Source organism: Ischnura elegans, chromosome 5, assembly GCF_921293095.1.
Source record: "Ischnura elegans chromosome 5, ioIscEleg1.1, whole genome shotgun sequence".
NCBI classification, from domain to species: Eukaryota; Metazoa; Arthropoda; class Insecta; order Odonata; family Coenagrionidae; genus Ischnura; species Ischnura elegans.
This window is the reverse complement of record NC_060250.1, coordinates 93917133-93940648: the sequence shown is the minus strand read 5'-3', so window position 1 is coordinate 93940648 and position 23516 is coordinate 93917133. Positions and strand designations below refer to the sequence as shown.

The 23516-nt window shown below is 41.0% G+C and overlaps 1 protein-coding gene across 4 annotated transcripts in view; it reads left to right on the top strand.

Annotated features, from left to right (window-relative positions):
• Positions 1 to 23516, top strand: part of LOC124159274 (potassium voltage-gated channel protein Shaker) — a 636146-nt gene that overhangs the window by 166492 nt on the left and 446138 nt on the right. For 2 of the 4 annotated variants that reach the window (XM_046534974.1, XM_046534973.1), the window contains exon 1: positions 15958 to 16802. The exons of 1 other annotated variant lie outside the window; for it this stretch is intronic. In XM_046534974.1, coding sequence (XP_046390930.1) covers positions 16687 to 16802 — 116 coding nt within the window. In that variant the 5' untranslated portion in view covers positions 15958 to 16686. Of the gene's footprint in view, positions 1 to 15954; positions 16803 to 23516 lie in introns of those variants that run through there. One more of the 4 variants, XM_046534975.1, reaches the window with a different exon arrangement.

The window sequence follows — 23516 nt, the reverse complement described above, 5'->3', positions numbered from 1 at the left end:
ATGCGCTTATGAATGATAATAGTACACTTAATAATAATTCTCTGAATAATAATACACTTATGTTTATTGTTCCACATTTATGTTCGTCGACATGGAAATACTGTGTATTAGAAACTACACTATACCTACTCCATCTTCATTTAAGACAATTAATATTTAAATAGGTACATATGTATTATTCCAGTTTTAAAAAATACAGACAAAATTTTTCGCTCCAAATTTGCGTAACTGAGGGGATTTAGGTATATCTAGCGATTCATTTCAATGGACAACATACCATCACTTATTTTGGCGTTCAAAATATATCAATGGAAAAGATATAGCAAAAGCTTTCCTCAAGATAAGACAAAAGGAAAAGTATTAAATGGACCAAAATGGAGAATAAACTAATGAAAAAGGTCATACAAGGATAAAAAAAGCTGTATGAAACGTTTTAAGATTGTTAAAAACATAATGGGGCGGAGTAACCTTCATTGCGTGTCGGAACACATTTTTAGACTGCGTTATGGAACGTGGTGAGGTCGAGGAAAAACGATCAATAACTGTTTGCTGTTTTTCACATAAAATAGTTAAATAGAACTTGTTCTTATTTGAGTAACGATAGGCAGGGAACGACATTGGACATTAGGCATCAAATTATCACTTGAAGGGAATGATTATCAAATGTGACAGCTTCACGTGAAGGTGACTAAATTTCCAAAATAGGTGAATATAGGAAATATTGTGATGAAGGAAATTTACGGCTTTTGATTGACGAAATCGAGTTTAAGCGAAGACGCATAGCAATATATTTTTGGTACCCCATTCTGAACTGAAATCTGCGGAGAAAAATGAGCAGAGATTTTCGTATGCAGCGTGACACTGTGATAGATGTAAACTTGAAAGCTACATAAAATGAGGTTGTGAATAATATAGAGCTGTGCGTAATATATCATAGGTCCGCATGTACATATTCTCTGCCCAGGAAAAATGTGAATGCCGGGAATTTAAAGACTGGAAGTCAACACGCCAGCCACCAGTGAAAGTTGTTCGGCACCTCCACCAGGTCGATTCGTTCATTGAAAATGACGTGTTGGTGGCCAATCCTCCATTGCCTTTAAGATTGTAGTATTATTTAAGCCACACAACCCTGAAGATGATACGATGCGTTGGGAGCAGTAGCAAAAACGCACTGTCGGAGTATCCAAGCATGGATCACCAATTCCATTCGCTTGGTAAGAACCAGTCAGACATACTCGTACATCATTTAAGTAACCTCACGCAAACTACGACGCGACTATGAAATACAATTTGGGCAACCAACTGCTTAGCTCACAGGGTGCTATATATTATTATTATTATTGTATTGTACAAGTTACAAGTTGGCTATTTGCCAGGTGGTAACAGTTTATACAAAAAATAAAAAGAAAAACAAAAATATTGCAAATGAGGAATACATTACCAAAATGAAACTAGAAAAGTGAATATTTAAAATTCAGCGATATTAATTTTCCAATATTAATCCTCTGCACCTCTTCTTGAAAATCCTTACGTTGTTAGGGTAGGGCTTAAACAGTTCTGCAGGGAGTCTATTCCATTCCGCAATCGTCCTGTTGAGGTACGAGAATTTCTTTACGTCAGTCCTTTGAGGGATGTGGATGAAATAATTTTCCTCTTCTTAACAAAAGACGTTTAGAGATTGTACCATGCCGTATGGGCGGAGAACTAAACACTCAAAATTGTAAAAGTATAGATAGGCTTATGTCGAAAAAAAAAACTTTCTTCATCACCTGGGTTTGAACCTGGGGTCATGGGATGGGAATCCAGCCTACCACTCCATTTCCCATATAACATTCTTCTTCCTTTGCAGCTATTTTTAGGTCCAATTTCAGTTATGAGTTAACGCAGGATTAGGTATAAATAAATGCAAACGTATAATCCGTAGCAACTTTCTTTGCAACGGGGATACCTTCTTAAAATGTGCTCACGCAAATGGTCATATGGAAAGAAGGTACTTGGTCCCCTTCATGCCAGTTAGACGCTCCTATCAAACAAAATTACAGTTTCATTAAGAGAATTTGACAATTTTCTTATCCGGTAGTGAAAAATAATCTAATTTATTCTGTGTGTGCTACCCTTCTTCCGTGCAAAAGTGGACAGGGTCATATTTTTGGGGCCTTGTATTATTTTCTGCGGCGGTTTGGTGGAGTGCAATACATTTCAGCGATAATGCGTCTGAGGTCTCACATGCGAAGACAAGTGGCTTTTTCATATATTTATTATTTTTTCTTTAATATTGTTTGTTGAGATGGTGAAACAAAAACATATTTGAATATGAGAAATAATTAATATATAAAAATTATCGTTTTCGATGACAGAGATTTGATCCATATTCTTTGTAATTTTTCTTCGTAAAATTGTTTCAAACTTGACTTGTTTGCTTATGAAAAATAATCAATTAAAATAGCGTTTTCGGTCATAAAGATTTGATCTATTTTCTTTTAAATGTTTCTTCATACATATGTTCCAAATTTGAACTATTTAAAGATTAATCAATAAAAACATCAGCGTTTTCAGTCACGGAGGTTTTTTGTATGGACTACAGTCATAGTCGTGTTGCACGGGACAATCCATCAGAGCCACCCACAGCCGTCCCGTCGAGCGATGTGGACAGCCTACGGAGGGAGAGTGCAGTGGTGCTGTGCTGTAGGGAGGTGGTAAGCTTCGTGGAGCGGGAGCAGGGGGGTTGGAATTACGGATGGGCGCGGTCCGAAGGGGTATCGGGGTGCGGGCCGGGTGCGGCAGCAGAGACGGGTGGTATAATTCACGAGCGAAAGGGGTTGACGGGCGCGAGCGGTAGGCGCGGTGGGTAATGCCCGCTCCCTTCCATCTGCCCCGGGGGAGCGGCTGCCGCACCATAGCCATCACCGCGGGCACCGCACCGCCCACCGCACCCTTGGGTGGCCACCGCTGACATCTGGGGGTGAACGGGTGTGCGCGCTAAAGCGAACGGGGTGAAGTTGCGTCCTCAACGCCACACCACCACATTATGCCGCGTGCATCCGCGGATCTCCAGGTTCGAAACGGGCCGCAGTTGGGGGTAAAGATTTTACTCTCGTAAAGATCTTTTAGAGATGCATTTTTTTAATTTGCCACCTCAAGGATGTGCAGAAGAGTTTCACAGCGTATGAAATCGTTTTAGGCTTGACGTGGTGGAAATGCGATGTCTATCCACGATAAAATATAAACTACGAGTACTAATTTCCACACTTATAGGTACTATATCCATATTCTTTGCAATTTTTCTTCGTACAATTGTTCTAAACTTGAATGTTTTTTTTATATGATAAATAATTGCTGAAAAACATCGTTTTCAATCATAGAGATTTGATCCATCTGTGTTCGGTGATGAAGTAATACTGAGATTTTACCATCCATCCACGATAGATGGTAAAATCTCAGTACTTCTTCATCACCGACCATGGTTTCTACACTCTATATCATTTTCAAGGAAAATCTAGATTATAAGTATAGATTATTCATAGGTTTGCCTTGAACGTAGGTTACCTTAGCGTAGATTGTTGACGCCATGGTCGATAGTGGGGTTACATATTGAAGTGTTGAAATTACCATTTGTTGTTTACATTTTATCATGTTTCTTTCACAACGGTAACACTTATTCTAAATATTTTTTTAAATGCTTCATTTGCTCTAATCCTTATATTTGAAGTGGCATCTTATTATTTTCAGCACTAGAGTACCCGGATAAATATTTGAATTCTCAGATGGTTGGACAAACAATTGTCGACCTGAGGTGGATACTTAAAGGCTTCCCAGAGCACTCGACGTACGGGTATTCCGGTGAATACTTCAGCTTGACCATTTATTAAACTGAAAAAAAAGTTCACATACGCATGGACGAGGTGTGTCGTGTTTTTCTGGGTAGGGGGATGACGAGTGCAACACTGGCCCTTTACGATGAATTGTCAGGATGAAGTGTTCATGGAGTTTCACATGGGCGCAAAAAAAATCTATCGGATGCTAGTGATGAAAGCTTGACTCTTCATTGGCTGTTAATTGACACCAATAACTGCTTTTCCCCATTATTTTTTTTCTCAAATTACGTTGGAAGCCGCATGTATATATATATTTTTTTAATTAATAGTTTAAAATCAGAGTATTAGGCATATTTTTGCACTCATTTGAATTATTTGAATGATCCTCGCGACCCCGTCAAAGATTTTTTCCAAGTATTTCTGCAAAATAGTGAAAAAGTGAATGTTAAAGTGGTTGATAATTTGAAATTAATAAATTGGAAAAGTATTATACATTTTCGGAGAAATTTTCTTTCATATCAAAAACTAAATAAATTAGAGTTTCACTTACCTCGATCGATCTAAAGTATAAACTCAACTTTTGTGGATGATATCATTTTCAAATTTCGATATAGGTTTTTTCTCACCTTTGGCGACTTCTGCTAGTACAATACTCGTATAATGTTGAAATAACTTCACAAAACAATTCTTAAAGTTAAATTGTTTTAGTTCTCTCAATCTCATACAAAGTTTTATCAAGCTGTGCAAATATTTTTCTCCAACAAAATACCTCAACTTTGGGATTTCAGCCAGATATTTTTTTCTGTTTTTCGCCCTCTATACGGCGCCGGATGAGGTGAAGTGCTAGAAGATTTTGCGAGGCCGCATTGCTAGGGGGTTGTTGGTGAATCGTACGTGCATTGAACAACCCTCGATAGGTGGCGGGACTACAGGATGGGTCATGCCACTGAATTGCCTCTCTGTAGGCTTCATGTGTTCCTTGAATGACAACGGCATGTCTATTAGCCTACATGCAGAGTTTAGCTCAAGCCCAACTAACGTTGTCCTGGAAATGGCTGCGGGTTGTAGGGCATTTCTGGCTATTTGGGGGCTCGCGGAGATCACATCGTTCCATAAACCACTGTCCTGATGACAAAATGGCAAGACATTTTAAGGAAGGACTGGGTCAGTCACTGTTTGTTTATGCGGGTCAGTACGTGGGCTTTTGGCGTCACACTATGCGCAATCTGTTCAAACATAGGGTTAGGAATAAGTAATTATTCCTTAAAAATTAGCTTCATATAAATACATATCCTCAATTTTATCACTAAAAATTTCAATGATACGACCATCATTAATTGTTATTATTTATTTTAAACAATCCATGCTTGGAAGAAATACATGAGAAAATATAGAATATAATATTTAATAAAATTAAGTAGTTCATCATGCACGCAGAGAAGATTAATGACCAATGACATCATTCTGGAAACGGCAGGATTACATTTATACTACTCTTAGTCTTGAGAAAAACAACTCCATTACCAACCTTATGAGATTCTTTATTCCTTCATGGAAGCGTTTTCCTTCAATTAGCGTTTTTTGTTGCTAATTTCAGTTTAAATGATGTTCTTCACAGATTTCATCGCCATTTTTTCGTACTGATACAATGAAGTCCCAAGACACTGCAAAGAAGTTTGCCTTTTGAAATCCTAATCTCGTTATCGTGCCATATTCAATATAATTTTATTTTTTTAATGAAAAATTTATACCAATTTTGGTGTCGATGACAAAGAAGTTTGCCTTTCCTTTTCCCAAACTCATACTCGTATGAACATGGCTAATTGTAACTTTGCTCATAAAAAATTATACTAATATTAGTTTTGAGAATTACAACTCCATTGTAATCTTTATGAGATGTAATTTTCCTTTGTCGCAGATCTTCAATTTGCAATTTTTTCCCTATTTTCAGTCAAAATCATGAATTGATCCTCACAGATTTCTCCCTTAATTTCTCATAATCATGAGGTGAGGTTCGTAAATATTGCCAAAGAAGTTTGCCTTTTCATGCAATAAACTCGTAAGAAAATAACTAAAATGTAACTTAATCAGTAAAACATTTATACCAGTGTTAGTCTTGGGAATTACATTTTCATCTTTATGAAAAATATTTTTCCTTCATATCAGATCTTCAATTAGCGTTTTTTATTGCGTTTTCAGTTAAAATGATGATTTGTTCTTCACATATTTCCCCCCAATTTTCTGGCATTTGGTTCCGAGACATTGCCAAAGACGTTTGCCTTTTCCATGCCCAAAAATCGAAAGAATATGACTAGAATGTAACTTATTCATAAATAACACACATTTAAGTTCAACACACGAGCGAGAGGTCATCCGCCTAGCAAGTCCTCAAGATTCACCAATCCACACGCTACTTCGCGGTCCCTTTCCCGCAGCAATGTCCGCACTTAAACGGATTTTTTCCTCTCATTCCCACACATATATATCTCTCTCTCTATATCCCAGTCATTCCGAGTCATCAAAAGCCCCAACCCCCCAAGCTTATCTCTTTTTAAAAATTTTTGGCAGGGTGTTTTCTCAAACCGTCTCCTATCCTGCCCTTCCCCCCACAAACCTTTCGTCTTCTCCTGATCTCCAGCCGTCCCCCACTCCCTCCTTCCTCGTGTCATCCTGCAGCAGCATGATTTATATTTACTGCGCGCCGTGCCAAGAAATAATAATAAGAAGATATTCCGACCACAGTCATCCCCGCATTTGCGACAACCATTCCGACACTCCCTCCTCCCATCAGATTTTTTATTTTATACTCATAATTTCTTTTCTTGCCTGAGCGTTTGTGTGTGTGTGTGTTTCTGCTTGAACCAATTCTCGTAGTACATGCTCCACGGTGGCACATTTTACGAAACGAGCGCGTGGCTAGTTCCTTTTTTTTATCTGTTTATTCATTTTTTGCCTTGAACCCCCGCCTTGTAAAGGGAAAGAGCCAAGAGTTTAAGAGCGTTCTTGTTGGGGGGTGTGGCGTATGAGGTCTCGCATGTGTTGTGGTGTAAGGCCATACCGGGGCCGGACGGAGACGCAACCCTAATTTTTTTTCTTTTGCTTCATGCGGGCATTTATGAGAGTCCGACTACGGCTTTGAGCCCTGCTTGTGCTTCACTACCTCCTTCGATAGCTCTCAAGCAAAATTGTGGATGCACAAAGGTACACTAAGTGCAAAAAGAGTGGAATAAGGAATGAACTAATATTTAAATCCACAAATTGGTAATTGGTTGCTTTTAAATTTAAATTGAATGCTTTACCACCTGTCAAGTTAAAATTTTATCTCAGCTTCATACGGAAGTTCAGTTTTTTTTTCGGGTAACGGCAACAAACATAAATGTAAGGAGGTCTTTTGTCATAGTTGTGTTAGAAGAAATCCAAAGTTGATTTTACTATTTACAATATGATTATGGTCATGATAAGCTAAGAAACGGAATTAACCGCGCAAAATAGATAATGAAATTAAATTGAAAACAGGTGAATGTTACTTAAAGTGTTTAGGTTTAAGGTTAAAGTTTTTCATGTTTGAGTCAGTTTTTAGTTTTCAATTAAAGACAACAATAATTAGATGAGACTGACGGTTACCACATATGAGTTACAGATTGATTACAAGTGTGAACTTTATTTTATTACAGTGTTCAAGCTCTCATCATGTTAATCATATAATATCAAATTGTACCTGTTCGTCATACCAACATTAGAAGCCCTTTGTATCTCGCAGCTTTTGGATCCGTGGTACACATTATAACCATAGAAATCGCCATTATTAACAAAATTATCAACTCTGCTGGACATAAACAGAATTCTCAATTTAAAAACTTAGAGAAAGACAGAAACTCAAATTAAAGTATTTATTTTAAGCTTCCCTAAGAATACTTGTTTTTATTCTGCTCTCAAAGAAGTGGCATCATATATTGGAAATTATAAGTAATTTCCAATTTTGTTAACAATATTTTTGCCCTTGTTGATGAAATTCATCCTTTATATTCATTCACTTGGAGTAGCACCCTTTACTTTCGTTGTTATCCGCATAATACAAGTAAAAAAAATTAGAGAAAAAACCGCAGTGCCTTTAATCGAATTCGTTTTGAAGACAAGAACAGATTATGATGGTGATTCATGCAAGAAATAAATGTTGGTCTTTGAATGTACAAAAAAATTTACAAAACGGCGCGAGTGAGAAATATTTGAAATTATCTCCACTATAATACATTTCTCGTCAATATCTGCATTTGAGTCAGTCCTTTGATGATACCTCGATAGATGATTTGCAAAGCGTTTATTCTCTGAGAGGAAAGGCACCTCATATTTCCGCAATAATTATCGGTTTATTTAAGAAAAAATTCTCAGGCGAATTGTCCTAACCATAGAAAAAGAAGCGTGGGTATTGGTGGAAAAAAAGTTAGCGAATCGAGGTTAGTTCATTCTAATCCTGAAAAAATAACCACTATTCGTCGTTCTAAAGAAATATCGATTATAGAGACATTTCTATCATCACTAAAATTTTGTCTGTTTTTTATTTAAATATTTTGAATACTCCGAGTAAAATCGAATCCTTAACAGAGAGGGTTCTCAGGTAGTTGATAAACGTTTATCATACTCTTTTTGGATTTTTCCGCATTCGTTTGGATCGTGCGACTAATTTTTCGAGTGCTACGGAGAATATTTGGTGCTGTTCCTGCCATACATTTCCAAATCATAGTTAACACTTTTAAGGAAAGATTTCACATCAAATGATTATTTATTCATCAATGGGATCGCATAGACAGCCCCAAAATCACATTCGGGGAGAAAAATTCAGCAGATGGGAGATAAATATAAGCTACAACGAAAACAATTTTTCCCCACATAGTCGTTCTCTCTCGTAAGTGTAGAAATAACAGAACGTGAAAGTTGCCGCCCAATTTTCATGAGTTTGTAGCGTCATTACAATTATTGTATATTTACTTCAGGGAGTACCTTTCACTCAGGAGAGGAATCGTTTATACGAGCATAAAAAACGAGGACCTACCTTCGCGTTGCCCAAGCGTGAGATGGAGGAGCTGCTTGGAAACGGGGATCCGATTTGCACGAACTCGTGACGTCACCAACTTAACAGCGAAAGGGTTAAGGCCGTTTATTTCACGTCGCGAATAGATCGAGAAATTGACGGCAGATTAAAAAAGGAAAAACACGGGTCCATTTAATTTTCACTCTATTGCAATCGACTAATATAAAAATAACACAAACGTGAACGAGCCCATTAAGGAATTCTACAAAATGAAGGCATAAAATGTTTATAAACTTCCTTTATGCCTTGTTTATTTCTTACGTAACCTTCATTTCACTTCTGCGATACCTTATATGTGGTCCATACCTCCATTAGCTTCTGAATTGCGCCCATTCGTGCGTCCAATTTTTGGCATTGTGAGATTTAAATGACGATGATGGTATCTCATCTTGGTGGAGGGAGAGAATGGAAGAGAAATGGGTGACTTTTTGGGTCGAACGCAAAGGAGTGGAGGGAGAGGTGTCTACGTTGGGGTGGGGGTTGAGGGGGCGGGGGGGAGGGGTTGGTGAGCGTCGGCAGTGCGTGTCCGAACTTGGGGGTGGCGACATGGGGGCGCCTCCAACACCACTCCTCTCTCCTCTCCTACCCCTCTCCTCCTCCCACCAGGGGTACCCTCCCCTCTCTCCCCTTCCTATCGTCCCGCGCCAGACCTTTTCTCCCCCTCCACCATTCCATTCCGTACCCTTTACCTCCCCCCCCCCAAAATTCCCCGTTTCTTGCAATGCATGCGAGAATGCGGGACGGAGTGGGGCAGACATTAAGCCGACCAGCCGGACCCTAGACGTCCTGTCGCGGGATCCCCATTTTGTGGTGCGCAACCCGGGTCTCGTTCCGGTGTGTTCCAAAAACTGATTTGTGTGCCCTTCCGACGCGCCGTACCCTAATGAAGAACGAGCTACTGGGGGATGCTCCGTCTCGTCGCGTCTTTTCGATTTCGTAGACATTTATTTTTCTCTTCTGTCGCTGCAGGATTCAGTTTAATGTGGCGGCTGGAATGTACGACTCCCTCCCGATGAGCCCAGGTTCAAATCCCGGTAGTTATTGAGAATTTTCAGAGACTGCCCGATCTCTAGTTTAGTTGTTAGTGGTGAATAATTGAGGGGGAGAGAAGCCAAGGGTACAAGTTATTTTTTTCTATACAGAGTTAGGTACAGAAATAAGGTTTAGAAAATAAAAGAGATCATAGACACTTAGTAGTTCATTTGATTTTTCATTCGATGTCAGCACCGAGACTCACTAGTATCCTTTGGCCACCAAGTTTTATTTTATTTCTTCTATAAATTTTTACACCTTACTCTGTTAGGAAAAATTACATTTGACCCTGTTGGCTTCTCACCACACCAATTCAAGTACAGTTTTCCGTTCGTCCATCCATTAAGCCATTGTTCCCTTGGAGCCTTTCTTTAAGAGTAAGATAAATGTTGTCACCGGTTTTTTCACTACTATTTCCTATAGCAAAAATACCATTACCTGTCGATCGCCTCTTCCATATACCCATCTACCTATTTTACTATTGTTGAAGCCCTCTTCAGGTCTGCTGATGACTGTTTGTGACTAGGAGGTAGCTCTTGAAATACAATCAAATTAGTGAGGTCTCCTAGGTGTCGAGTCTGGTGTTGTCTGTAGTGGTGCACATGTCAACCACATACTTGCAGTTGCAGATGATATGAGCCTACCCCAGAGCAATAAATCACTACTTTAGTATGGTGTAAGCATTGTAAAGCATCTATCATCTCAAAGATTTATTTTCTATCATTTTTATCTTATTCTGGGTATGGCTTCTAACTATATTGGTATTGTGAAAGCAGCAGGATTTCCGGCCAATAATTATTTGAACCCAGCCTTGAGTAAAATTGTATCCCTATTTACTTAATTTTTCCTGGAAAGAGAACTGACTGCTTACATCGCATGGTTCCCTTTCAAATAATTATTCCTTACCAGATTTCATGCAAATTCGAAGGTCGTGTTTAACTAGCCTTCTAAATATCTTAATTATTTACCGTACACAATTCCTATCCTTCTCCTTGCAAACGGTTTTCCTTTTTGCCTCCTCTGCCGCGATTGTCAGCATTCCTTAAGCTCCCCCTTAAGTGCTTTCTCCTTCCATTTTCACTGATCTTCCTTATCCCTACGTGAGGAGAAGTGGTGAAGTAGTTCGCCTGACTGCTATAGATCCCAATTTCCACCCACGGAGCCCTGGCGGAATCCTTTTTGGTATGTTTTTGCTCTCCGTTGCGACCTTGCCATTACTTCGCTACCCTTGGAACCTATTTACCCTCCTGCGCCTCCGCATTCTCTAGTCGACTCTCTTGTGATTAAATAAAAACAAGCGTGCGTTCACCTTCTCCTCTCCTCGGTAGAATGTTTCCCTACAGTGGTTTTGTTTAAGTGAAGGAAGGGGCGTAGGCGAAGCTGCTCTCGTGAAATGCGCCAACTCGTATCTTGGTTTCGATCCTATACGTATACAGGTACGCAAACGTATGCGCTGGGCAATTGAGGTAGTTTGATCCTACATTAACCCAGATCACTGATATAGTACCTCTTACATTATCACCTATTCTTTGCATGGTAATCAGGTAGCTGTCGGGGTTGCGCTCGCGAAGTGCAAATCATGAATCGTGTTATCGCTAGTGGCTCATCTCAAGCTCCTCATGAAACAAGGTTGAGATATGATGGTCAATACTAAGCATAACATCAGCGGTGTCATCGTGCCGAAACGCGCCGGAACGCCGTTTCGGCACTGGTCAACAAAAGAAATAATAATCAAATAGCACTTTCATCGATTTTGTTGCCTCAAAATTAGTAATATATATATTCGTTACCAAAACAAGAAAAATTGTAATAAAGTGTAAATAATAACTTGAAATAAAAAACACACACAGAGTTATATTTCACTTCTAAAAAAAGTTAAGGAAAGTGCGTTCCGGTATTGCTAATTTTGCCATGACGTCACTACATAACATACGTTGCTATTGCAACTCAATTGCAGGTTATGTTTAGAGGATCCAAGGATTTGGAAGTGGGCCCCGTTTTTATCGATGCTCTTAATCTTAGTATGCATCCACTATTATCACCCAGTCAAACCGTCAATCTTGGAATCCTTCCAAATTTATACAAGGTACATTTCAATGAATTCATACTTACGTGATGGTGAAGTAAGTTAAGTAGTAAGCTTTTGTCTTTGGTTGAGGTTTCAACGCTGTACTGCAATGTATCAACTCGGTGGCAGGTATGGTTGTTCGTGAAAAAATAAATTTACCGTACAGAGCGCAGTTTGTATTCTTTGCCACCTTATAATTGTGGCGATGTTCTGACTTACCAGAAGTTTCACTGCTCTTTTTACATTTATTAGGTTTGCCAAATTCTTAACCACTATTTCGATATTAATTATTTAAAATAGTACAACCCGATCTGAACTACAGCACTTTACTTATTATGTAACCTCGCCTTCTTTCTCTTCTTTGTGAAAACTAATACCCGCTTCAGAGAAATTCTCAAACTTCAAGTAGAAGGTATTAAAGTAAAAATGACTTAAGTATCACCTACAATAAAGTTTCAAATAACGTTTTTATGATTCACTCCCCCGTTATCATGTATCGATGGTATACTGTCCTGTGTGAGTATCCAAAAAAACATTGTTTCAGGCGTTACATTGACGTTTTGATCCCCAGCTGTCACCATTTTTCTCCATATATTACAATAATTTATATTCTAGCGGAAGAGATATCAACGGTATCCAGTAAAGATCCAGCAAATTTACAAAGGAAATTAATGTGATTTTTCAAGACGTGCTAGTCTATCACTTGCTATTGAATGTTGTCCATTACAAACGGAATTTCCATGGTACATTTATTCGGCAATTACTGTAAAAATTACAAAGTTTTCCATAAGTATAGAAGGCCAATAAATTAACTAAGTCGTGGGGTAGAAATACAGACCAAAATTAAAATTTTCCTTTCAACGATAGCATTTAGTAACTTGCATCAAGGTCTAAATATATGAATAGAATTCAGCCTAAGGCACATTACTATACCACACATAATCCAAAATGAACGCTATAATAAACCAAAATCGCAGTAAAGATAATTATTTAAAATATATTCATGAATAATCTGCATAGTGTTGTTCAGCGAAGCTATCTTAGATAATAGCGGTTATCCTACGAAATAGCACGGGCGAAGCCAAGTTTCATCCTCGTAACTTTGAATCAAGCGGTCGTATAATTTTCTGGAAATCGTACGACTTTGGATTATTCACTAGGATGTCCGCGAACCAACCGTTATTCTTTTCCTAGCTTAGATAAATCTCCTTCGCATCAGTAAAACTAAAGTATTACTATTTTCATATTATGAAATAGGCTCGTAGAGCAATGAGCCAACATTTTAGCAACCGAGCAAACCTGACGATTTTTACATGATTTAAGATCAGCCACAGTTCATGATCATATCTCAGTCACATTTAGGGAATTTCCTTAATATTACGTTATTCTTATGGAATAAATGTGTCGTGCCACTTTTGTAGACTTTTGAAGAAGTACAATACATTTATCAAACACGCAAATGATACTATCAGGAGGAAAGTAATTTACTTCAAACCATCGAATGCCCCGTGACAATGGAAGAAAGTTTTCGATCCTTTCAAATGTTCCTTGAAAGCATATCAGCAAATATTGAGATGGGAACCCGGGTCCCTCGAGATGACTTCGCGAAATCTCAACCGCCGTGCTAATTTGCCAGTAATTGAATGATCAGTCTCTACCTTACGATCATAAATGACCCACAAACAAAAGAAAATGTATTATTGTAGGAAAGAAAGAAATTTCTCCGGTTTATAATCCTTTGAAAAAAGGAATTTTTATATCTTTCCTACATTTCCATTTATAATATCGGCCCATTGTGAGGTTTGTACCGAGAAGCTCATACCTTAATCGCCCTAATCTGACCGTTCATAAATCAGTTGTTTCTTATTTTTGTTTTTCTGTCTCTCGCACCCCCTAAAAAAGAGAGATACTATAAGAAAGCAAGAAATTTCTCCAAACCCACTCAAAAGCGGCCACTCGGGGTTTTTGGCCCCCCTCCTCTCTTCCTCCAAAACTCCTTAGGCCCCCCATCCCCTTTGGCCCACCCCATCCCACATCCCTACCCCCGAACCCTGTCACCCCCACCCCCTATCGACCACCCTAAGGAGGAGTAGGGGGAGAAGGAGGAGTCGGGGGTGGCAGAGAGGGGGGGCAGATAGAGAAGGCCTTTCCTTTCCCTCCCTCCATACGGCGCCGCGGAGTATGGTGGGAGGTTTTAAGAGGGGGCATTGGAAAGGGGTTTTGGGGGGGGATAGGAGACCCTGGCGGACTCAGGCGCCGCGTCGCATCGAAAGGGGGGCGGGGTTCCTGTCCCCCCCTCCCCTCTCTCCTCTCCGCACCCTCCCCTCTCGCGGTTCTATCGTAGGAGGTGTAGTGGGGGGTCGGAGGGGAGGGAAGGACCCTCCCCTCCCCCCTAACTCTTCCCCTCCCCCTCCTCTGCCGCGGCCGAGAGAGAGCCAGAGTGTGCCTTTGGTAGTGGCGCCCATCGGTAGAGGCCGCGTCGGTGGTGTGCGCCTCCACGTTTTCAGAGAGTGTGTGTTCAAGGGCCCATCGGACAGCTCGCACAAGGTGGGCTGCCCATGGTCCCCACGCGGGGACCTTCAGGCCGTCGCACACCCCCGCGGCCCCCCACTCGGAAAAGACCCTCTCCTCCGCGTAAACACCGCTCCCTGGGTGCGGCCGGAAGGCGGGAAGAGGCCGTCGGAAGAAGCACGCGGGATAAGCCCGGGTTGACAGTCTCCGAATCGGAACTTTTCACGTGCACCCCACATTATCGCCTCAAGAGGGGTGAGTTCCGGTCTTATTGGTCACGGAGATCTCAGTGGTGACTGTTTGGTGCGATTATCCTCCACACTACAAAAGTTAAATCACTCTCACGGCCTGGAAGAACCATTTTTTTACTTTGTTTTCGTATTCCTGCGGAAATCGGGCACTCAGCACGTGTACCCAACATTATCGTCTCAAGAGGGGTGCGTTCCGGTCTAATTGGTCCCGGAGATCTCAGTGGTGACTGTATGGTTCGATTATCCTCCACGCTACAAGAGCTGCCGCTCTGTTAAGGCCGGGAAGACCCATTTTTCTCTTTGTTTTCATATTTCTGCGGAAGTTTTCGGAGCGATTGGGACTGTCACGCTTGCGTCGTGACGCGTGAGGTCACACCCCTCGCCTCTGGAGGGTGCAGGGCGCGTCGGGGAGCGGGCGGGTGGGTTTGGCCATGTGCCGCGTGCGGTGACTGCCTTGTTTGTGGTGCGGTCGCGGATGCGGGCGGCCGGCGGTGTCGGCGCCTCTTTGTGCCGTCCTTTTTAACTCGGGCGGTCCCCTACCGCGCCCTTGGGGTACTCCTTGCGCATTCCCGCCCGGAAGAGGGGGATCTCCCCGCCAGCAGTCATCTTCAGCGTGAAAAAGTGGTCAGACAAGGGGGGCGGGGTCATCTACAAGACCCCCTGATTCCCTCCTGCATACCCCTCTCCCCCATAGCTACCCCCCTCTTGTGTTCTTCCGAGCTCATCTTTTTCAACCCCTCGAACTCTCCCACTTTTAACCCATTCTTCCGTGTCCCCCACTCCTACGTCACGTTTTCTGTACTCGTTTGCAGCGGTCCTGCTTGACGTGGGGACTCTACGCTACGCACTGCATCTGTAACCATCCCTTTCTCTCAAAATACCTCACCGTTTCCTTTCTCCTCCTTCACTCTTGACCCTATTGTTCGTGTTAACAATCCCATTTTAAAAATCTTTTCCTTTCTCTTCCATTCCTCTCACTACCAGATAAGACTCTTCTTGTTCTCCCATCATACTGCACTACTTCTCCCATTATCTGCACCATCCCATATCTCCATCTCACTGTTACCCCTGTCCCGAGCACTACAGGCCCGTGCCGCATCACACTACGGCACCCCAGCATGTAGACTCAAGTCAGAAGAGATCGGCGCGGCGGGATAGCGGGCGTGCGATTTTTTTCGGGGGTGAAAGCGAGGAGGGGGTGCGGTGGTGGACGTTTTGTTCCTCCCGTCCCGCTACAAACGCCCCTTCCCTCACACACAACTCTATCGCGGCAGCAGGGTGGTGGGGCGGGAGCGAAAAATGTTATGTCGCCCGGCTGTCGTCGGCATCGGAGCGCGTCGCCCGGGCGCCTCGCCGCGGCGGCTTACACCTCGACGCCCCGGCGTCGGCCGTGATGGTGCTTGAGGCGGCGTCGGCAGACGGAGGCGTCGCTCCACGGCCGTGACATGGCGGTCGAGGATAGAGCGACGCGTGTCGCAGCGGGGCCCGGCGCTACAGTCGCCGGTGCCGAGGGCGCCAGCCCGCGGTGGTGGTACTCCTGATTGCTGTGGTGGTGTCGGTGGTGGTTGGTGTCGTAGTCAGGGGTTTGGGGGAAAATAGCTACTACAAATTGGGGTGGGAACCGTGTTTTTTCAAGATAAGTGGACGGCCCAGTTGTGCCACGCACTTCCTGCTCATGGTCATTGGTTCGTTTCCCGTTTGTCCCGAGCCGTCCCTCTTGGTCACCGGATAATTTTATTGTTTTTTTTTCTACCCTCCGCCAGACGGCGGTGGGCACCACTGTGGCCGTTGGGTCACATTCCTGTGCGACAATAATTAGTATATTTATAAAGGATATATATAAAGTAATAAGTGCCCTGTTCTAATCGGAGGAGAGGAGTTGTTAAGTGTGGTCGGCGGAAATTGGTGTGAGGATTTTCCATGGCGTCCATAGCGTATCTGTACGGCCTGGGGGATGACCAAGGTGGGCGTCACAATCGGCTCTTCGGTGGCGGCAAGGAAAAAGACAAGGAGAAGGACAGGGACAACCAGACATCGTGAGTGCCTTAGTCCTCTTAATTTTTTTCTACCATTTTTTCTCATCTTTGGATACAGTATTATCGTCCTCATTGCTGTTATGCCAACCTCTGATAGCTCGTTGTGGCTGTCAATGCACGTTAAAATTACTCTATCAGAAGAGAGCCCTTTTTGTGTAGAATAACCTTAAAAATTAGGCAGAATTTACCCCTAATTTCTATTTTGTACTTGAATTCGCTTCTATGCAGTGACATGTAATATAGCCCAAAAAATTTGATAATTTTTCCCAACTAACCGTGTAAATCACAATTGATATTCAGAGGTACATACATTTGCTAATCATTTAGTTTTGGGACGGATTGGAATTTTTATCACCCAGTAGCCAATTTTTTTATTGAATTAAGTAATTTTAATATTAGTTATAACAATTTAACATTTAATTATTCACTCTTTTACAAGAGTACTAACCCTTCTTCCCTTTATAATAATGGCACAGTCTGACGGCCTCGTTGAACTTGATGGTGTAAATGTTAGTTTGAAACCCCTAATTTACTCGATAAACTCGTTATATTTTTTTGATTGTTCCTTCTAGCGAAAGGAATAGTATTTTCCAATCATAATTTCGGTTGTATTCACCTGTAAAAGCTATACGCTATGCATACGAATATCCTCATCGCACTACTGCAACCACCCATCGTCTTCTATCTTGTCTGTGGAGAAAGTCGTTTCTACGCCAATGAGGTCCTTCGACCGATATCCAACTCCAGTTCGAATAGATGGCGTGAGAGAAAATAGCGAGATAATCCACTTATACGCTTGTCTTCGTAATAGTGAGTAAAATCTTTTAACTACTCGCAGCAATAACCCATTTATTATGCTGCATAGTATTTCTTTATGCAATGAAAAGTAAAAAAATGTAATTATATGATTTTTTAAATTGTAATTGTGAGTTTGAGGCACATAATACGTTTTTTCTCTCGTTCGAGGCATTGGAATTATGAAATTCTAACTTACACTATTTTTTTGGCTGCAATGGACAGCAAACCATTTGAATCGTAGCAGAATATGTTTTCTTTAAAAAATGCATTAATATTTAATTAAAACTATCTGACGCAGAAATTTAATTTTACAGCATATATATATAATATATTTTACTGATACTGTATTCCGTTATCGGTGCAAAAAGAAGTTATATGGAGTCCAAAAATTGAAAAGAAGGGCAGTTTTCGCTTAAATGACAATTTCCAGAATGAGTAATGGTGTAGCTCATTTCATACAGTGACTTTTTATTGCATGTAATCTTATTTTACATGAGAACGTACAGGAGTCATAACGTCCTTTAGATTCTCAATTTTTTAGGGAGTTCAATTCTCTTGAATTGACATTTACGATTAACTTTGACTGAAATATGTTGTAATTTGCTGATTCCTGATTGGATTTTTTGCGATAAATTTTTATTTTTTGTTTTCGCTCACGAGCACATACGTCATGTTTCTCATCCTCAGAATATTATGTTCTATAATATTATGTTCTAAAGGCGTTCAGACTCCTAGATTAACAAATGAATTTATTTATTCACAGAATATGCGCAAATTTAATCGACGCGGAGGATTACGAAGAATTATCTTCTTTCATCTTTTTATGTGGGAGTTTAATTCTCTGAATCGGCATTTGTGATTAGCTGAAGCTGAAATAACTTTTAGTTTTCTGGTTCTTTTCATTTTGTGCGACAAATTTGAATTTTTTAGATTCATGTTGTCGAGGACATACGACTGCTTCCCACACTCAGAAAATGCGCAAATATAATCGACGTGGAGAATAACGAAATATTATCATATTTCACCTTTTTAATGCAGGAGTTTGATCGTAGGTTTTCCCGGCGTATAGAATTGTGGAAGGTTACACGGGATTTCCACCGGATCAGGTTTACCAACTCCATCTCGGCCGACGTTTCGAAGGACAACTCGCCCATCGAAACGTCGGCAGAGATGGAGTTGGAGAACCTTACCCGGTGGAAATCCCGTGTAACCTTCCACAATGCAGGAGTTAAAATTCCCTCAATCCGCATTTGCGATTAGCTCAAGCTGAAATCACATTTAGCTCTCGTATTCTTTTGATTTTTCGATCAAATTTTTATAAAAAAAAAATTTATATTCGCGAGCACAAATATGTCTGTTTCCCATACTGAGAAAATGCGCGAATTAAATCAACGCGGAAGATTATGGAATATTTTTTTTGTTTCATGCGGCTCTGAGATGCTCAAGATCAGTTTTTCTGGATGAATGAGTGTTTCGCCTCCGCACTGCCTCCATGCGGCGACCTTTAAGGACGACAATAAGAACATGAAAAAAATAGAAGACGAGCGAAAATGCCTCGGAGGAATCGGGTCCTCCCTCCCCCCTTCCCCTTTCGTAGATCCGATATTGCGGATCCGCGGGTCAGAAGGTGGGCGGGCTTATATTCGCTCGTGGGGAGACACGAATGACCCCATCCTCTTGTATCTTCCCGTTATGATTTTAGCTTCAGCTGCTGTATTCCTAATTTATCCAGCGGTCAGGGCTTAGAAATTACGACATTTATCCTTTATCGTAGGCAAAAAGAAAAAAAAATACCGTCAAGATTTTCAAAACGGGTAAGTTCACTTTGGAGGGTTAGAATCTACGGTTTTCTTTTTGCTTGTTTAAGCCTACGCGGGATGATTTCGATGAAGCGATTGCCCAGCATTCGGGGTTTAAGGTAAATGCATCAATACCTGACCCATTAAAGTTTTTTCCATGCATTTATGCCACAGGAATAGTTTCATTGCATATTATAAAGAGAAGACAAATTAAGTTCATATAATATGTAAAATACTTTCTCCCAGAAAAGCAACGCTTTGAAGAAGAATCGGGGTGTACTCCGCGTGTTTTCGTCATGTCGGAAGATAGTTTTGCAGACCTATCAGTCCGCTACTTCAATTCGGTGAAGTGAGGATGCTGAATTTTGACGGCCATATCTTAAGATACCTTTTCCGTTTGTAATTTGCCCTTCACGTATGGTTCCTGCATACTATTGTATATACCATGCTGCCGCAGTTCTCCTCCCTCATGTATATGGGAAAGTGTTTGCACGGGACCTGCGGGAATGCAGAAACAAATCACGAAGGGACACAGAACATCGGATGAGATCTATTAGGCCGTCGAAAATCTACCTCCTCACTTCATTAACATGAGGAAGCAGAGTGAAACGCTGGCGAAACTGTAGTTTGAGACAATGAAGACACGCGTAGTAAATCCCGAAACAACGTGGAGAAATTAGAATAAAACGGCGCTTTTTCTTGTTTCTTTTTGGACCTTTTATGTCTTGGGCTTTGTTTTTTTTCTCTCTTTAATACGTATTTATTCATGGAGAAAAGCTGAAGTGAATGCTTTGATTTGGTGAGGCGATAGATAATGAGATAATTTATTCCATTGCGATACGAGCAGCTTGTTTCCGCTGCAAGCAGAGGTGATATCGAAGACGTGGGACATACAATAGGAAAGGTGAATGTTAAAGGAATGAGCACTGTGAAGGAGGGTTCTTGTCCAAAGGATAGAAGACAGTTTGGTTACTGATCGAGCGATACTGGATTCAAAATCCTGGTTGAGTTTCCGAACTCTCCAAAGCACGTCATTACAAAGCAAGGAGGCCTATGAAGATGACGATGCCTCACTTCTCTGAATGAGAGAAATTGATACCCCAGTGGTTTATTCCGGTATGACTTTAATCCCCATTCATCGAAATGAACCTTCTGGTGGAATAATTTTAATAAAATAATCATCTCATCCTCATTTTTCACAATGTTATCAAAATATGTTAAAATATTCTCAAATTGTTTCCTCCATATTATCAGACGATGGTGAAATGCTTATGTTGGCTCTAAAGAGGTTTTAACTCCCTAACTCCACCGCCTGACCACGGCACTGGTATTTAATCATCTCTTTGTTACCATTTGAGCAGCTTTTTCTGTCATGAGCTTGAGTAAGTTTTGCACACGCTGCATAACGCTTTTTATGACGTTTTATAAGTGTGAACAGCGTGAACTACTATTCTTAGAAGTTCATTCACGAGAAAAAAAAAGCATTTTGGCATGATGATGATTGAAATTTAGAAAAAACTGGTCATTTAGATCTCTAGAGGGCATTTGTCCGTGGGTATTTAATCGCAAAAGCCACGTGGCATCCTTGCATTCCTCCTCAAAAATCCGTTTAGTTCAGTGATCTCTTCCCTTTCTCTGGACGAAAGCGGATCCAGATATGGAGGGTCGGAACATCACGGGGAGTATCCCAATCCTATAATTAGGTATCAATGACGAGCTATAGACCCTCTAGGCAGCAAAGTTGTTTTTTTACAATATCAATGCAGCATAATGGAAATGGCCACACTACGAGTTGCTTCCGGTCACATCTGCCGGAAAGATTTGCCTACGGAGCATTATTTTTGAGGCGGAATCGGGTTGGTGCGGTGGCTATAAAGCTAGCTTACCACCCAATAGAACCGGATTCAAATACCGACGGTGGCAGAGTTTTTCAGAGGCTACTCGATCCCTTCTTGAGTGATATGTTGAGGTCACTTAAAGTGCAACACTCCGTCCGTCGGATGGGACGTTAACCTGTTGTCCCCTTGGTGCCTTTCGTTAAGAGTAGGCCAATGCCGACGCCGGGTTTCTCTCCACCCTTCCCTTCCCTTGCGGCGCAAATGAGCTTAGCTGCTGGTCGCCTCCTCCAAACACCATACCATATCATGCTTCTTAAGCTGAATCGTATTAAATTGTCAGTCTTAGGATTGCATGTTGCAAAAGTAATGCCATGTCCAAGTTTCTATGGCGTGGTATTATCTTTCATTGGTATTTTCTTACCTGGGCCTGAGTTTTCCGCGTCATCTCTACGTGAAGCTTTGCTAAAAACGTCTTCAATAATTGACCTTCCTATAAAATCTCTCGAATATCCAGTGCTCATGAATTCGTGGGCCTCACCTCGATTTCCCTCCGTTGGATTCCACAGTGACTCTCAGATCTCTCCCTCGCCATCTAGCTACGTATTCTCTTCCTGTGTCACGCTTTATATCTGCAACTTTCCTTCCCCCACTTCGCTTCTCACGAGCTCACCCATCTCGCACCCACCCACGCACGCACTTGAGTGAAATGTACAGCGTGCCAGAATTTAATGGCGACATAATTGCAAAACCGAGAAATTTTACGGATTAATTTCTCACCCTGAAACGCTTTTACGATTTCCTTGAATTCAACTTTAAAACTTCTAGTAGCATCTTGTGAGGTATCGGAGGCTGTCGACATTTAAGTTTGTAATTTGTATTTGATGTAGCTTTTATTCATATAAATTTTCCAGTGGCGGTATTCAAGGACTTCTCTATGAAGATAGAAAAATGGCAAACAATGTATAATGTAAAATACGTCATTGATCACCTTGATTATGTAGACAAAAAATAAGAGCGTTTATTATAGGTGAGAGTGTACGTATAGGTAATTTAGAACTTAGAGGGTACATCTAAGTAATAATGGCCCCTACGATAATTCCAAGTGCGTAGACTTATATTTATTTACTTTCAACTTCCCCGTTGACAGCACAACACAGCGGAGGAATTCACAAACACCCATGCCCTGGATAGGGACCACCTGCCCAGGTGGGATGCGAACCCGCGACCTACGGTTTGGCAAGGCGAGGACTTTACCCCATCGCCACCGAGGCCGACGATGAATCATCACTTATCATTTAGATGGAGTATGCAGTCTTGAGCGCGGAAAAAGAAACAAATTTCTTCTAATATCATTATGGAGTCGTTATGATTTTGTATTAGCTCTATTAAGAGAGTGTGAAAGTTTTCTGAAGACCAGGATTCCAGTTTTATTTTCCAAATATTTGGTTTTTTAGTATCCCTTTAGTTAATTTTGATTTTTCTCGACTCACGTGAGAATGAATTCTAAATTTTCAAGGCTAACTTTAGAACTTTTTACTGCCACCTTTCAATTCAAATTTGAATAAAAATTGAAAAAAAATAGGATCTTGATTTCATTATTAGCATAATTCAAAGCCATATATGTGTATGTAATCATGAAAGAGTTCCTCGCCGCGCACTAAGGATGCAATGCCTTTATTTCTTATTTATACTTGCTTCACTGCTGTGTAGAGGCGTGTCTAGAGAGCTATCATAGAAATCATTAATCCTGCATGTATAATTATCGGGTAACTCGGTAGCCTAGCAGGAGGAGCTCATGGCTTTTGACGGAATGGTTGCGGGAATTGGTCCCTCGTGAATACATCGAACACCCTTAAGCTATATTCCGGGTGTAAGGTAGCCCAGGGAATAGAATTTTCCTGCATGGTGCCCTTTTTTCGTTGCGTATAATTTGTTTAAAACTTGCGCAATTATATCAAAATTTTCAGGATGTGTACTGTAGGTCGTAGTCAACATTTTTAGTACCAGAAGCTTCTGAATTTTTCCTCAGCATTTTTTTAAATAATAGGTTATGTTTGAGATTTAAAAAATTGGCACACGTCTTCTCTTTGCACCCTGATTTTTGTTTCAAAATGATCACATAAGATTTGAAAAAAGTCACCCTTCGCGAAAATGAAGCAAATGGGACCATTTCAAACGAAGAGATGCGTCTTCTTCAAGGAAGAACTTCAATTTGGCATAAATGATTCTTAAATTGATTCAAACTATTACTGTGACGCGACCACAATCAGTCAATTTAA